This window comes from Protopterus annectens, chromosome 17.part0 (genome assembly GCF_019279795.1).
Source record: "Protopterus annectens isolate FY-2018-M chromosome 17.part0, PAN1.0, whole genome shotgun sequence".
Classification (NCBI taxonomy): Eukaryota; Metazoa; Chordata; order Ceratodontiformes; family Protopteridae; genus Protopterus; species Protopterus annectens.
The window spans coordinates 608,085,278-608,102,441 of record NC_056751.1 but is presented as its reverse complement, the minus strand read 5'-3'; the positions used below and the strand labels follow the sequence as shown (position 1 = coordinate 608,102,441).

Genomic DNA, 17,164 nt, shown 5'->3' with positions numbered 1-17,164 from the left:
AATCCATGTTTTCCTGCACTTGCCATTTGTCTGCTGACCGCTACTTCCAGCAATCTGTTGTCAAATCATCAGGACATTTTGCTTCAGCTGATGCAAGATGTAAGGATTATGGTCAATCTAAACAAAAGTCATCTTACACCTACTCAACAGATAGAATTTATTGTATGCCAACTGGACACAAGCCCAACTTCTCAACTCCATGGTGCTCTTCTTCCACCTCACTGCCACTCATATTCTCCATCAGCCTCCCTACTGGATAGACTAACCCTTCACCTACTGAGTCTAATGGCTTCCACAGTCCTCATGGTTCCATTGGTCAGATTTTACATGAGAGTACTTCAGTGGACCCTAGTGGTGCAATGGTCCCAGTTTTACCCTCTACTTTATGCCAAGATTCAGCTCACTCAAGTTTCCAGGCAACACATATCTTGGTGGATAATGCCTTCTTCATATGGACCCCCCTGTGGTAATGATGATGATGGAAGGATCCTTTCTAGGGTGGTGGGGCATTTTGAAGGGAGACAGTCCAGGGCATTTGATCAGATACAGAGGTCAACCTTCACATCAGTTTCCTGGAGATGAGGTCCATAGTAGTATTGCAGGCCTTTCAGGACATCCTCCCCAGGGCTGTGATACCAATACAGACAGACAATATGTTAGTAGTTTGGTACATTAGCAAACAGGGAGGAACCCTCTCCTACCCCTTTTGTTGAGAAGCCATGAGAGTCTGACAATGGATGATGTCTTCTCAATACTTTCTAATTGCAATGCATATCCCGGGGTCAACCAGTGTACTGGTGTTCAAGATGAACAGAACTATCTTGATAGCTCATGAGTGGTCCCACAATCCAACAGTGACAACTTTTATTTTCAGTTTTTCTAGGGCCAACTTTGCTGCAGCCTGATTCCCCCTACAGGGACAGTCACCAAGGGATGCTGTAGTCCACAACTGGCCTCCAGGTCTCCTCTATGTCTTTTCCCCCATTAACCTTAATAAACAAGTTCATACAGAAAACAAGACTGTGCAAGGCCAAGATGATCCTCATTGCCCCTTTCTGGCCTTGACAAACATGGTTTCCCTTTATGTGACCTCTACTACTACATCCTCCCTGGATGCTGGACCATTATCCAGACCTACTAACACACCCATCCGGACTGCCTCCTCTGGAATAGAAAGCTATGAAGCAAACTGCTTGGTTCCTCCAGTTCTAACCATAGTCAGAGCTTCCTGCTTCATCATTCAGATCATATTAGCATCCCCAGAAATGGACTACCACAAAAATAATTTTTTATTTGTGTCTTGGTTGACTGGAAAAAGTCAGACTGGGTAAAACACATTTTCATTGGAGGCCTGGGGAGAAAGGCTCCACATTTGTGTACATGAGCTTATTTACATTATTTTTAAGTATTTCTTACATGAACATAGCATTATAACACACAAAACAAGACAGACATTGGTAAATTATTGAATAGAAAAATAAAATACAATGATAATTAATGTATTTATAGCATGATGGCTGCAAGGAAAGATCAAACTGTTTTTATTTATTTATTTATTTTTGAGGTTAGTAATAATTTACAGACTGACAAGTAGTAATGTAGCATAAAATTTGATGATGAGAGATATGAAGAGAGACATTATGGAAATGGACAGAGGAGAAAATATTCCATAACAAATGGAAAAGATTCTCTATTTGGGCTATGTTCAGGGGTTTAGACCCTTTCTTTGCTTCCATTTTAGAATTTCTGCAGGAACTTGCCCACAGCAGATCCAGTTATTTAACCATCAAAGTGTAAATGGCAGCTATCTCAAGTTTCCACGTAGGTCAGAATGACAATTCCATAACTTCTTTAAGAATTGCTAAGTCCTTCTTGAAAAGAACCTTTCTTCTCTGGCCTCTTATCAGAAACCAAAATTATGTATTCATATATCATATATTTTATATTTTACATTTTATAGTACAATACATTTTTCATATTTCTTATTTATATATGTATTTTTAGGTTATACATGTACTCTTAGACACATTTACACACATTTATACACATGAACTTTCATTATTTATGTAACAAGAATTGTCTTGTAGAATGAAGTTGTTTTTAAAAGTTGTTTTAACAGTTATTTTTAATATTGTTGGTTAATAATTGTTTTTAATAAGTGTTCTTAACAAAATCTCCATAAAAATAGCATTTTAGTATCTTTAGATGTTAGAGGAACAGTTATACAGATTGTGAATGACTTTTTATGTAATACATGTATTGTCTATGAAACATACGTATCTTTGCGAAAAACGTAACCTTTATTTACAATTTCATCTTTCAGTACAGAGGAAAGGAATCGATTATGTCAATTAGTGTTAATTAGGGGAGGGGTTCTGAGTATATTTAAACAACACTAATTGTTTTAAACTGTTTGCCTGAAGAAGTCCCTTCATTGTAATGGACGAAAAGCGCTTTGCAATACTGGATGTAATACTGGATTATCGTTGAAATTAAAGTTGTGGTTCATGTTGTCCTCGTGCCTCTGTGTGTTTCCTGATTTTTACAGAAACCTGGTATCTCCATGAGTTGCTACCATCATGTTACAAGCATTGACTTATCCACCCTTTGAACCAGCAGCATCAGTTGATTTGAAATTCATCTCTTAAAAAACTATTTTATTTCCTGATGGCAGTTACTTCAACCAAATGGATTTCAGGGAAGCTAGCACCTTTCTGCACACCTCCCTATTTGTTTTTTCACAAAGATAGAGTTTTCTTAAGGACTAATGCAGCTTTCCTTCCTAAGGTAGCATCCAAGAATAATTTAAATCAGTCAATAAACATACTAACCTTTTTCCAAGAATTTCAAACAAGGGTGAATAAATGCTGCATATCTTGGGCATTCATTGCCAGCTTAGGTTCTATTTTCATAGGACAAAACTGTTCAGGAAATCAGATCAATTGTTTGTAGCATTCTCAAAACCTAAACTAGGCAAAGCTGTGGCTGAAGTTACTCTCTCTAGATGGTTATCCGAAAGCACTATCTTCACTTACAAAAAAAAGGGTTTGTCTTTACAATCTAAGCATAAGGCTCATTCCACAAGGGCGGTGGGCACTTCAACACCCTTTGCCAATAGACTACCTATTCATGATATCTGTGCAGCAGCTACTTGGTCAGCAGTTCATACCTTTGTATCTCATTACAACTTGATGAACAATCTAGATCATCTTCTGCCTTTGGCTCCACCATCCTCAGGAATGTCCATTCTTAATACCACCTGGGTCTGTATGCTTGGGAATCTGTCCCATAGTTGAATTGGACAAAAATAGACAACACTGGATATGAAATTTATGTACTTACCATAAGGATAGATTCATATTGTCTGATGTTCCTCCTGTTCAACCTCCCTCCCACCTACCCCCATCCAAATTGTCACAAATAGGATTCTGTTCACCACATTGTCTCCGGCATACTCTGTGACCAGTTCTTACTGCATTTTCTAACAGCCCTGCCACTTTTTCTTCCTTTATTGTGTAGTACATTTTAAACAGGGTTTAAATGACTCATATACATATGTATTAGTTTAGATATGGCTATACTATCCACTGGGGGGACAAACTTGATCTGAGGTAGTGAGGTGGAGTTCAGAGAATTATGAGTAGGGGAGGAATCAGAGCCCTTAAATCAACAAGCTTCAGAATCAGTGCCAAGGTTGGACCCAGTTGGATCTGACAACCATAGCTGAACTGGACAAAAATCATACAACATGGATCTATCCTTATGATAAGTACAGAACTTAAACTTTCGATTTACAAGTATTTAAAACTACTTTTTCTGTGAAGAAACTATGTTTATTTTGCATTTAGGTTGCTGAGAAGGTGTGTTGCAGTGCTTTTTACTGTATTTTTACTGGGGAAAAAATTACTTTTAGCTACTTTCTAATTTTACCAACTAGTGCTGCTTACCTTCCCCCAGATGGAAGCACCATTTTTGGCTTGACCTTAGAACAAACTATCAGTTTCATGGACGGTCCTTCTTCCAGCCACAAAAAGAAAATGTTAACTAGGCAGCCTTTGCCACCACAGTATGCTGTATGCCTCAGCTGCAGGTGGGTGACTCTGCTGTGGCCAAAGCTTGTTCCTCAAACCACTCATTTTCTCCATATCCCTTTGGTGTTGTCCAAACAGCCACTATGGACTGGGCTTAGCCGTGTCCTCTGCAGCTGTTGGGGTTCCTTCAGTGGTCAGTCTCATTGGTCTTGGGAGAATGGACAGGGAAAGTGCTCCTGCTTAGCCAGAATGTTGAACCCATCTCCGGGAAAGCTGTTACTGCCAATAATAAATCTGTTTTCCCCAACTTTCTAGTCAAAAAAAGAAGCAGAAAGCTAAATATTTAACCTCTCTGTGCAGTTCTTCTGGATAAGCGTAATTGTTTTGAGCTTGTACAGGCTACTGATCCTTCTTATTAGGTAGTTTTTGTTAAAACAAAAGGGATTCCTGTTTTCCTGAAGAGATTCAAGATTCTTAATCTGTTGTGGAATTTGATGGGACAGATGCAAATTCTTCTCCTTAGCTTTCTGATTTAGATTTAGAGGAGAGTATGGTAACTGAATCTTCCTGTGAGTGATTCTGTTTCTGTGAAACTATTTCAGAATGTGACAGTGTTTTCAGTGAGAGAATATGGTAGTCAGCCACCCCTGGTAAGTACCATATTGACAACACATCCCTGAGAGTTAACACAGTGGACCAGGACTTGGAGACACATGTAGACAGTAATCTATCCTTTGACCATCATGTGTCAATGGTAGCAAGGACACCATTCTATACTGTGCAACGTCTGCATCCAAGGAGGTCATTGTTCCCCTGTATTCAGCACTCATCAGACGTATCCTTTAGTACAATGCCCCCTTTAGTGTGTATCTAATCAGGCATATCCAACAACTGGAACATCCACAGGAGTTCCTCATTTAAAGAATACAGAGCATAAATAACATGTCCTATGCAGACCACCTCAAAGCCCTATTCCTGTATTCTGTTTCCTACAGGCTGCTGAAGAGAGATCTATGTCTGCCATACAAGGCATCATTGGACCCCACTCTGATGGACCTCCTGCATATCTACAAACAAAGAACACCGGAATTACCCATTCTAAATACTTAAACATTACCCATGATATAAATAGGACCTGCTGGAGATGTATCCCAGGGACTGCCCCTTCTCTGGAACAGGCTCCCATACATGTGAAGCAGAGTTTCCCCCTAACCCAAATCAAGTGTAACTTGGACAACTAGATGAGGAACTGGAAATTCACCCCTGGTGTGGCACCTATGTCTCTAATGGATACATGCAGCCTGTAAATGGTTCATCTCCAATGCCCCTGCTTGTAAATATTTCAACTCCCAAGTTCCTGCTTACACTACCAAGGGTACCAGAACTTGGCAGAGATTTGGAACACCATGGCTAGGCTGAAACAGGCCCCAGGGGTTGTTATCCAAGCACACACCTATGAACCTATGAACACTGAGGTTTCTCAGTTCCTCAAAAATATTATGGCTAGTTAAAACTGGACTTCACTGAACCTTCACCCATCCTGCCAGTGCTGTCAGCATTGGTGGATGTGTTTATCACAGCCTGTGGTTTCTCCAAAAGCCTTTCTCCTGCACCTAAAAAGCAGATAGGATGTACAAAGTTCTGCAGTCTTTCACGTTTTTTATAAATTCATCCCAAACCTGAACCAGCAATTATAGTTTTAGTTAATCCAGCTGCTGCCAAGCATTTTGTTAATTTTAATCCTGCTCCTCCTGACAAGGATAGAAACGTTGTTGATAAGTTTGGGGGGGGGGGGTGTATGGTTCTGCATCTTTGATTTTTAGAAGAATTGTCAGACTTGTGTATTAAAGTTTTTACTGATTGACAATTGTAAAAGTATAAGAAATGTTTTATCTATAGCGCCTTCTTGTGAGGAAAAATCAGCTTTGATTTAGTTTCTTCAGTTTCTCAGGTTGCTTCTCATTGTTTAAAGTGTGTTTATATTTCTGTAGATGCTGCATTCAGGGCTGTTGCCACTACTATGTTGAGGAGGTTTGCCTGGCTGTTTTCTCAAAACCTCCTAGAATATGTAAAAATGAGATTTTGAATTTTCTTTGCTTAGAGATTTAGTTTTTGGACCCTCTGTTGCAGAGGTTATCAAAAATGTGATGAAAATGATAAGCCAATCCAGGGACTCTTAGATTTTTCATCCCTCCTTCTATTAATTTTCCAAATTATTTTCTGCTCCCTCATCCAGTTTTGTCAAGAAACAATATACTCTCAGTGGAATGCTGGCAAGCAGATGTTTAAAAACAATGGTATAGAGGTTGCCAAAAAAACGAAAGAAAGAAAAAAAAGCTGAAACTTCCCAGAACAAAGGACAGTTAAATAAGGCTAAATGACTATTTAGGGGACCTTGTCACATCACCCCACCCCATCCCACTCCCAGCAGTCCCTTATTCCTTCCAGAAAGTGTGAATCTCCATTTCTGTCTTTCGAAACAGATTTTTTTTCAGGCAAATTGTGTTCTACAGCTAATCCACCTAGGATATAAATGGCAGGGAATTCCTCCTCATCCACCAGATCAAATCCTGCTATTCCTTCCTGTCCAACAACACATGCAGCCTCAGGGATTAATAGAAGCAATTCCTCCTTCACAGTTGGGAAAAGGATTTTATTCGATAATGTTTTTAGTACCAAAGAAAGAAAATACATGGAGAGCAGTTCTGTATATTTCTTTCCTAAACCAGTTTGTGATAGTCCCCAAGTTTAAAATGCTTTCACTTCACAACCTGGCACCTCTTCTTCCTCATTTGAGATTTAAAAGATGCATATCATAATTCCAGGCAGGGTCGAGGCACACACTGTAAGGGCATAGCTTCATCTATGGCTTTTTGGAAAGGGTTGGACTCCAGAAGCATTCTATAAGCAGCAGATTGGTCCTCTGTGCATACTTTAACAAAACACTGCAAGCTAGATTCCTTTTCCAAAGCTAGGTCAGGCTTTGCTAGGAACAATCCCCTGGGACTCCTGGTATCTTTCTCTTACATCTCCCCACATGTTCTATGCTATGGTAAATATACCTACATAGCTTAGGCTACTGTAGCAGAGGTTAATATGATGAACATAGTACAGTGATGTAAGTAAACATCATTAGATGTCTAAATGATCACTCCTGCAGTAGCTGCTTCCTCCCTCTATACCTCTTGCTTTTTGGTGTGTTTTTCTATGTCAGGATATGGACACATATTTTTGCTTTTCCTAGCAATGCCCTCTCAGGACTTAGCTTCCTTCTGTTATTTGGCATGAAAGCTCTGAAGGGCTTGGCACCCAAACCTGTCTTTTAGTCATCTCAACTCGAGTGTGTATGAGTATGGGCATGTGGAAGGTGCCCTGAAGATGGATGTCTGTTATATCTTATGCAGTATATAAGCCATACAGCTTAGGCTATTGCAGGTATGATCATTCAAATATCTATTGTTATGGTAAGCTTACCTACCCAACTGCACTTTCCCGCAGATGGGACCTGCCACATGGAACCAATTACCTGCTGAAATTAAAACTCTGACTACTTTGATAGACATAAAAAAGAGAAAACACTACAAAATCACCTTCAAAAAGAAGCCATGTGCAAATGCTTTAGAGACAATGGCTAATAATAACTGATCTGTCAAGTTTCGCATAGCATTTCTATAATATAGTCCATCCAACAGCTGAAATGCTTCAGATATGTTGTCCATTGTGTATTCCATGACCTCACAGTTATTTCTTGTATTGTATTACCTATTGCAGTTAATTATGTTTTTTTTTACATTTTATTTAGTTGTGTGTATGTTTGTTGCATTCTGTTTACTTGCTCTCTGACTTGGGTTCGTGACTGAAAAGGAAAAGTAGACTTACCCACCTACTTCGTTAACAAATAGTAAATAAATAAATAGTTAATGCTATGTCATGGTCCAGCAAAGGTTTTTGAATATCATGTGCTGTTTACAGTGAAGCTAGCAGTCATGTACTTGAATTAAGACAAGCTTTCCTTTCCTCATGAATCCTTCACCCCCATTTTGTTTTCCAGGCAGCTAAACAGCTTGTAAGGTAAAAGCTGATTTTTGGTACTCGGCTCCAAATAGCAGCTTACTCTTATGCTAAAGTTTCTTTCACAAAGCTCTAGCCCTGTTGTGCTTGTCTTGTGTTCCAAAGTGGATTTGATGTCATCTTACTTAATTTTTGCTTTCTTTAGGCACTTGGCTAATGAAATGGAAGAAGATGATTTAGACAACAAATTTATTATGATTCCATGGGCTTTGGGAGAGAAGTGGCATGAATCTTATCTAGGATTTGTTAAGAAGAGAATGAACTTCTTTGCCAGAATGAAGTACAGATCATTTGTTAGTAAGCAATGCTGTGAGAAGGTGAGATGCTTTAAGCTATATCATATGTAGGAAGACTGATCTTTCAGGATGTCTGTAGCTGTCATATTAAATAAGTTTGTTGCTATGTTTCTTTATAGTTTACAGTGGTGTGATGTGTAGCTTACTGAATCTTGACACTCTGTTATGCTGTATTGAGCTCCTACTACAGGAACACATAAAAAAGTCCTCTAAGTAGAACAACTATTAATAATTAAAAGCTTGCTTGGTGTAGAGGGAGACCTGACTGTGACCCAGCAGAATCAGGTTTGACTGTCACTTTGTTCAGCAGAGGAAATGGGAAAGGGGATGGAAAGAAATAACTTTTTCCCAGCTTACCCACTCCAGGAAGGAGGGATGACTTTCTGTCCACAATTAGACACATTGCCTGTGATGAAGATGGTGCCAAAATTGTGAAGTAGATTGCTGTTAGCATTTCAGTGCCAAAACTACTTGATGTTACATATGCTGACACTCATGATGTTGGTAGCTCTGCCCATTTAGGGATACAAAAAGCCCCTGATGTGCAGGGTAGTGTATGTGATGTTGCTGGTTATCATTTATTTATTTGTTTGTTTTTGTTGACTAGAATACTCTGACTGGGTAAAGACCATTTTCAGTGGTGCCCAGGGAAGAAAAGCTCCGGCTAATTACAGTCTACAGATTATATATACATGTACAATTTGCAGTGGCATACTATATCTATCCATCCATCCAACCCCTTTTTTCTATTTTTTGCATATGGGGTTGGGGTCTCACTTCAACAGTGACAATCATCTAGAGCTGGGTATATACAAGTACAACTTACAATGGCATACTCTATATAGAAGTACAGTTTACAATGGCATAGTATATATGCATGTATAATTTAAATACATATTTAGTTGTCAACTAACTGCATATAGAAGTTTACAGGTGATTAAGCATTGTGTCATCAGTAACATTTGTGTATTTGTATGGATTCCAACCCACCTCCACTGACCCCACTAATGGTGTGGTCCCAGTCCCCGGGAATAGTACCAGGGACATTAAGGTAAAAAAGAGCTGTAGTACCAGCCCTAGACAGCAGCTGAGGGTCAGCTGGATGGAATACAAAGGGAAGGGACAATAAAATTAATGAGAGAAAAAAAGCTTACTGAAGTGATAACTGATGCCATGAAGGCTTTATGTTGAGGAATTTCTAATCCGTAGCATTATTCCATATGGTGAGATCTGCTCTGAGCAGCAATACTTACTTCTTGTAAGAAATTAATAGTAAGTAATCACAAATTATGAGCCATATGAAATGTCAGCTGTGATGCTAGAAAAAATTAAGAAATGCTGTCTTGGGCCATTCAAAGAAAACACAAAGTCACTGAAATACAGACTTGAAATAACACATTTTATTGGACCAACATAGGTTTTACAATTTTTTGAGCTTTCATTCTAGTACAAGCCTTTCATCTCTATAACTCTTAATGAAGGGTTGTGCTAGTCAGAAAGATCAAGTAATTAGAAAACCTATGTTGGTTTAATAAAAGGTATTATTTCATATCTGTGTTCTAGTGTCTTTATGTCAACCATATTCAAGGAATGAACAATGTGACAGTATTGCAGAGAAAAAATAAAATAGAGACAACATTTTGGACACTCTTGAACACTGGTTTCTCTTCTTGTCTTTGTTGGCATTCAACTATGTCTAGCCCATTGGAAAACTGCTCACTATACCTAGTCCAAAGTAAAACATTGGACGTCTCATGCTGTTAAAGTACACATGTAAATGTGTAGGAGTTGGAGCTGCAACAAAGCTGCCACTGTGCAGTTCAGCTGTCACAGCTATTATCAAAACCTGGGCAAGCTATCATATTTATAACTCAGAGGTCTTGTCACCTTGATGTAAAATGTATATATATCTAGGCAAAATACCCAAGAGTGTACGCAGAGTCGCTGTCCAGCATAGTGAATTACTGCATTGCATTGCCTTGTTATACAGCTTCTTTTCTTTACACTCTGAGAGTTGCTCATAGTTTCCATTCAGATTAATAGGACTAAAGATATCAGTCTGGCTTGCAACTATATCCCTCCTGCTGTTAACTCTATTGAAGATACCACATAATGGATAATCTGAACCATAAACATGGATTTCAGCCTTGACTGGGAACCATATTTGGAAACATTATTGTACTCCTCTGTATGTGATGGCTCAGGCTGATTGTTACCTGCTGGAAATAATAGAAACTGCCAGCACTCTTGACTAAAGAAGTTCTGTAATAAACGGGATGAAAGCACTAAATTTATTCTGGCTCCAGTGTGTGTTTTGTTTTTAAGTGGTATCTTATTTTCTGACTCTTGACTAGATGCCTTTCTGGACCTAACAATTACATGCCAGTTTTTGTAATGTCTGACCACCTGGCAGCTTTTGCTTTCAGATATCAGGCCAAGATCCTAAAGGTATACCCATTACAAATGTTCAAGAAATCTATCTTCAGTTCTTACACATTTACTTATGTACTGCTCTACTAGTCTCTGAGTTCTGCATTGAGATATTTACTGTACATTTCTTAACCATTCTCATCAATACTGCCCCACCAAGGCATTGCGTGATCAAACCAATAAATAAATAAATCAAAGGGCATTTTTCTAACATGAACAAATGCTGGCATGACTGCTATGGTGTTTGAATTGCTGCCTCATGGAGCAAGTTTGAAAAGTCAGTAATTATTAATGATGTTGTGCTAAATGATGGAAATGAATAGCAATTCATTTTCCTTCAGCATGCTAATTACAACAGCTCCCTATATTTTTGGTTGAGTATCCAATAGTTTATATCTTTGTGAAGTCAATACAGCCTAACCATTATTGTCATTTGGTAACAGTTAAGGTTACTAAACAGATCTGATGTTGTCATTTTCATTCATTCCTCAATGAATGGATCTCGGATCTGACCCTCAGATCCGACTCGGCTGCTTTTCTCTAGATTCTAGGATTAGTCTCTCAAGCTCCTCCATTTACCAGTAATGCCCCTGACTTCTGCAATACCTCAGATCTCGTTTGCCGCTCTAACGATTTAATCAGGATTGTGTTCTCTTGGGCTCAGTATCTTGATTTTATTGAGAATAATGAGTAAAAACTTCAGTGTTTAATTTGCTCTCTTGTTTATAACTTTTATAGTATCCTGTCTTTACCTGCTAGACTAATTTATCTTTCTTACCATCCCTGGTGTTTTCCTTTTCTTTCCTTTACCTTCTCTGTAAGGTATTATTATTACCATTGTTGATATAACTTCTCTCCACTAGTGTATATCTGTATCTCTCTAAACATATCTATATATATCTATATCTATTTATCTATATATATATATATATATATATATATATATATATATATATATATATAAAACATTCTTTTAATTCTCTCTTTGTACTTTGTATTTGGGCTTAATTCTCACCTGTGGCTGACAAGCCTACTGCATTTAAAAAGGGCACTTCCTGTGGGCACAAGATACCCAACTTTGATTCCCACAGGAAGTGCGTCTATTGCTTAGTCCCTTCCCACCATGAGACTTCTTGTACAGTTTGTGCTGGCTTCAACACCAGAGCCATTAGAGATCATCGAAAAAAGCTAGTATTTAAGGGCCTTATACCTACTTCTGCTCCTTCTTTTGCTATTTCTACTTCAGGAGTTAAAACCCCCTCTCAGAAATCAAAGTCTGTGGAGCCGAGGGAGCATAGAATGTACTGTTCTGCTAGGTTTCCCAAATCCACTCCGGCATCGCAGCTGCCAGCTAAGGTTTCCAAACATTCTGATCCTAAACCTTTGGATCCAAAGCCTACCACTTCTAAGTCTCCTCGGCTCCAAAGTCCCCACTTCTCTCCAGAGCCAGTGTCTCCTAGACTGGGATCTCCTTTCCTACAGTATACTCCAAGAAGCTCTTTTTGACCTCCTTCCACTTTCTCTTCAGTCAGGTCCTCCCAAAGTCTTTCTGAAGCAGAAGTGGATAGGATGATGAAAAAATTCATCGAACACAGATCCAGATGGCGGTTTACCATCTCCATCTCCCATCGGATCCGTGAGCCTTAAACCTCCCTCACATACAGTTATTGCTCCTTCTGTGATCAAACTTTCTGTTTTGGAGCCCTTGGATCCGAGATCTGCCACAGGAATATATTTTTCAACACCACAGAGACAATTCTGTAGAAATCAATGTGGTGGTAAGAAGATGTGGTTCTGGAAATCTCAAGGACCTTTTCAAGAATCACACAGAGATTTTCCTACCAGACGTTGGGGGGAAGTAGTAACAATGGAAGATGCTGCCCACTCAGCAGAGGGGTTCTGCAAAATCAAGGGTTCCGAGATTTCTTCTCAAACTACCCCTTTCAGTGCTCCTGAATGGTTGTCTGACTGTTTATGTCTGGATACAGCCAGGGAGGCATTTGTCTTTGCACCCAAAAGCCTGGGTAGCCACCACAAAAGACACATGGGTGTAAAGAATCATATCCAGGAGATAATTTATTCCCTTTGTACAAGTTCCTTAAATGAAAAGAAAACGTCTCCCTGATGTTCCACTCCAGTCAGTGAGAGTCAGCAGCTCTGAAAATTCAAAAGCTGCTAGAAAAAAAAAGTCATCCAAGAAGTCCCACTGGACCAAAGAGGATCTGCATTTTGCTCAAGGTTCTTTTCATTGCCAAAGAAAACAGGGGTCCAGAGTCCTAACATGGATCTCAGTAATCTGGACCAGTTTCCAAAAACACTCCAAATTCTGGATGGCCACTGTTCAGTCCATTCTGCCTCTGTTACAGAAGGACAACTAGATGTGCTCTGTAGATATTCAGGATGTGTACTATTACATCAAGATGAACAGATACTTTCGAAGATACCTGCGCTTCCAGCTGGGAGCCAGCTGTTATTAGTTCAGAGCACTGCCTTTGGTCTCAGCACAGACCCCAGGGTGTTCACCAAATGCATGGCAGTGGTAGCAGCTCATCTAAGACTGCATGGATTCAGACTGTTTCCTTATTTAGATGACTGACTGCTCACCACATCTCCTGGAAAAAAAAAAACAGGGACTACTTACTCCAATTATCCCAATCTCTAGGAATCACCATCATTCTTTCAAAGTCACACCCTCAACCAGTTCAAGTCTTGGAGTTTACAGGGACTTGTCTAGATACAGTCAGTTGTCTCACTCCCTTACCACAAGACAGAATTCTCACCTTGAGCTTGCATGTCAGACAGGTTCTTTCTCACACCTCTTCCCCAACAAAACTGATTCTCAAAGACCTAGGATCGATGCCTGCAGCAGTTACCATGATAACTACTGCTCATTTTCATATGCAAATCCTCCAATGGACTCTGGCAGTACAATGGTCCTTTCTTTGACAGTCTTTGCAGCATCCTATAACACTAAGAAACAGAGTCAAACTGAACCGGCAAAAGCTGGTTCAATAACAAATTCAAAAGCAGCAAGTAAAACAAAAGAACCAGCTAACACTGCACTGTATAAAACACGTGTTTAACTGAAAAAATAAAAACAGTAAAAAAATATAAAAGATGAGCCCTTTCACACCAAAGTTGCTTCTTCAGATCTAAAAACAAACTAACCAAAGTGCTCAAATACTGTCAGGAAAGTTCAAAATCACCTAGCCAAGTCATGTAACCTCAGCAAGGGTTTTAAAGGTATATACTCATTTAATCCTTTTCCTTTGTCAGATTGTAAAATTAACATGCATTTAACTTCTCAGCATATTTTTGTTTTAAAATCACCTCTGGCTCCTACAGTCAATAATTGCAAAACTAAAAACTTAAAAAGAGTGTTCAATACCAGTGTTACAAATATGCTTATATAAAGCATTCCTGCTGTCACATCTGCTTATTTCATATGTGTTTCCTGATACGATTCTTCAACATTCGATTCATTTTACCAATATAGTAACATTCACATTGATCACAAACAGCCAAATAGACCAAGTTGCTACTAGTACAGTCGACAATCCGGCATAAAAGTTGAATCTAAAGGTACGTTCAGTAACAGGATGTATAAATGTATCATCAGTTTTAATGTACTTACGTTACATAATCTGCATGGACATGTCCCTTTCCTAACCGAAATACAAGGTCTGTTGCTAGGCAGAAGTATGTAGCAAAGCAGTTTCTTAATGACCTATTATTTCTATAGCAAAAGTGTGGAGCTTCACCAAGGAAGTCCCTGCATCTGGCATCAGTAGTCAAAATACGCCAGTGCTTCCTAATGATGTCACAGATAGGTTGAATGTCATTTGAACAGGTAACACACATTCTAAAATCATTTCTGTTATTATTTTGTCTTACCACAGGGTCAACATTATAGTTAGAATAATAGGGTCTAGCCGAATCATTTCTGTGTGACAGAACCTCTTGACACGCCATCCTATCTCATATTCAGAGTACCCCCTAGAGTGAAAATCCTCACTCAGGGTATTAAAAGAGGAAAGCATATTCTCATTATTTCTGTTCAGTATTGCATGTCTATGAAATTGCCCTTTCTGCACAATATGCTTTACATATTTAGGGTGCATACTCTGGTAATGCAGTGTGTTATGTTTCTTGCATGGTGTACTATAGACCAAAAAAGCACCACCACGAACCAAGTTGGATGCACTCACTTCATTTAATAAGGAAACAACACATTAACGCAAAACACATACACAAAGTTTTCGTCTTCAACTTCTTCAGATAGTTAAAACATCCCACACAACCCCATTATATTCAACTTCATTAAATCAATCAACCAAAAGACAAAGAGATGTAATCAGCTGGTAACAAATATACTTCTCTTTCATCAAAAAATGTATGTAAAAATATATGAGTAAAAACGCTAACTTCTTAAATACATTTGTGTTCAAATGTTAAATAACTCTTCCAAATAAATATTCTGTCATTTCAATATCAAAAATTATTTAACTAAAACCATTTAAAAACGGAGTTCAACTAGTAATACTAGCCTGATGTATAGAGTGAGAAAGTGGTCTTTAGCTCCCCCATGTGTCTAAAAAAATTAAAATAAAAAAATATGAATTTAACAAATACTTCTATCTAACTAACATAGGATTTAAATTCCTATCAGTTTATTAATCTTTAAAATTAATTCTAAGATTTGTAAAAGTAGTAAAAGTGAAAGGAGGTAAAGGGCAGTTACAGTTTGGCAGATCTTAGTTTCAGTACTGGCGCTAATGTAATCATATCATTAAGACCAGGAGGTCTATTAGCTTCCAGTACTAGCTACCAGTATAATTCTCTGTGGTCATTGGTCAAGTACAGAGAATTATACTGGCAGCTAATACTGGAAGCTAATAGACCTCCTGGTCTTAATGATATGATTACATTAGCGCCAGTACTGAAACTAAGATCTACCAAACCTGTAACTGCCCTTTACCTACTTTCACTTTTACTACTTTTACAAATCTTAGAATTCATTTTAAAGATTAATAAAACTGATAGGAATTTAAATCCTATGTTAGTTAGATAAAGTATTTGTTAAATTCATGTTTTTTTATTTTAATTTTTTTAGACAAATGGGGGAGCTAAAGACCACTTTCTCACTCTGTACATCAGGCTAGTATTACTAATTGAACTCAGTTTTTAAATGGTTTTAGTTAAATAATTTTTGATATTGAAATGACAGAATATTTATTTGGAAGAGTTATTTAACATTTGAACACAAATGTATTTAAGAAGTTAGCGTTTTTACTCATATATTTTTACATACATTTTTTGATGAGAGAGAAGTATATTTGTTACCAGCTGATTACATCTCTTTGTCTATTGGTTGATTGATTTAATGAAGTTGAATATAATGGGGTTGTGTGGGATGTTTTAACTATCTGAAGAAGTTGAAGACGAAAACGTTGTGTATGTGTTTTGCGTTAATGTGTTGTTTCCTTATTAAATGAAGTGAGTGCATCCAACTTGGTTCGTGGTGGTGCTTTTTTGGTTTATTGGTTACACTAGCACCATTTATCCATTTTGGATGGTGTACTATAGAGTTGAATATCAAAACCATCAGGGGTATTCAAGACACAAACATCAAGAAAATGTATGGAGGTTCGGGATAAATGTGAACTTTAAAAAATCAGTGGTCTGATGTAAATAGTCCACAAACTCATTCAGGGTCTCTATTGAGCCACTCCACACAAAGAACACATTGTCCGCAAAGAGTAAATAATGTGAGATGTACTGGAAAAAGAAGTTACTTCTGTCTAGAACATATAGAGACTCTCCATATGCAAACACCATATTGGCATATCTGTTTGCACACATGGCGCCCATGGCTACCCCGACCTTCTGATGGTGATAGCTGTCATGAAACTTGAAGACATTATTACTAAGCATAATGTCAAGCAATGAACATATCAGGTGTATCTGACCTGTGGAATATTCTAAGTTCTTAGACAGAAACAGCCTAACAAAGTCCATTCCTACCTCACTAGGAATTACGGTAAAAAGGGACACTACATCTATGGTAACCAATATAACATTATTCATAGTATGTCTGCAAGACCAATCAAGCAGTTGCATCAATAATGCTTTATATAAGCATATTTGTAACACTGGTATTGAACACTCTTTTAAGTTTTTAGTTTTGGAATTATTGAATGTAGAAGCTAGAGGAGGTGATATTAAGGCAACATTAAGACAAAACACAGAATGCTTAGAAGTTAAATGGATGATAATTTTACAATCTGACAAAGGGAAAGGACTAAATGAGTATATACCTTTAAAACCCTTACTGAG

General features: G+C 38.1%; 1 protein-coding gene across 2 annotated transcripts in view; it reads left to right on the top strand.

Moving 5' to 3' along the window:
- LOC122791296 (speedy protein 1-B-like) overlaps positions 1-17,164 on the top strand; it is a 493,214-nt gene that overhangs the window by 273,975 nt on the left and 202,075 nt on the right. For both annotated transcript variants that reach the window (XM_044058982.1, XM_044058981.1), the window contains exon 2: positions 8,248-8,419. In XM_044058982.1, the coding sequence (XP_043914917.1) occupies positions 8,264-8,419 (156 nt within the window). In that variant the 5' untranslated portion in view covers positions 8,248-8,263. The remainder of the gene's footprint in view (positions 1-8,247; positions 8,420-17,164) is intronic.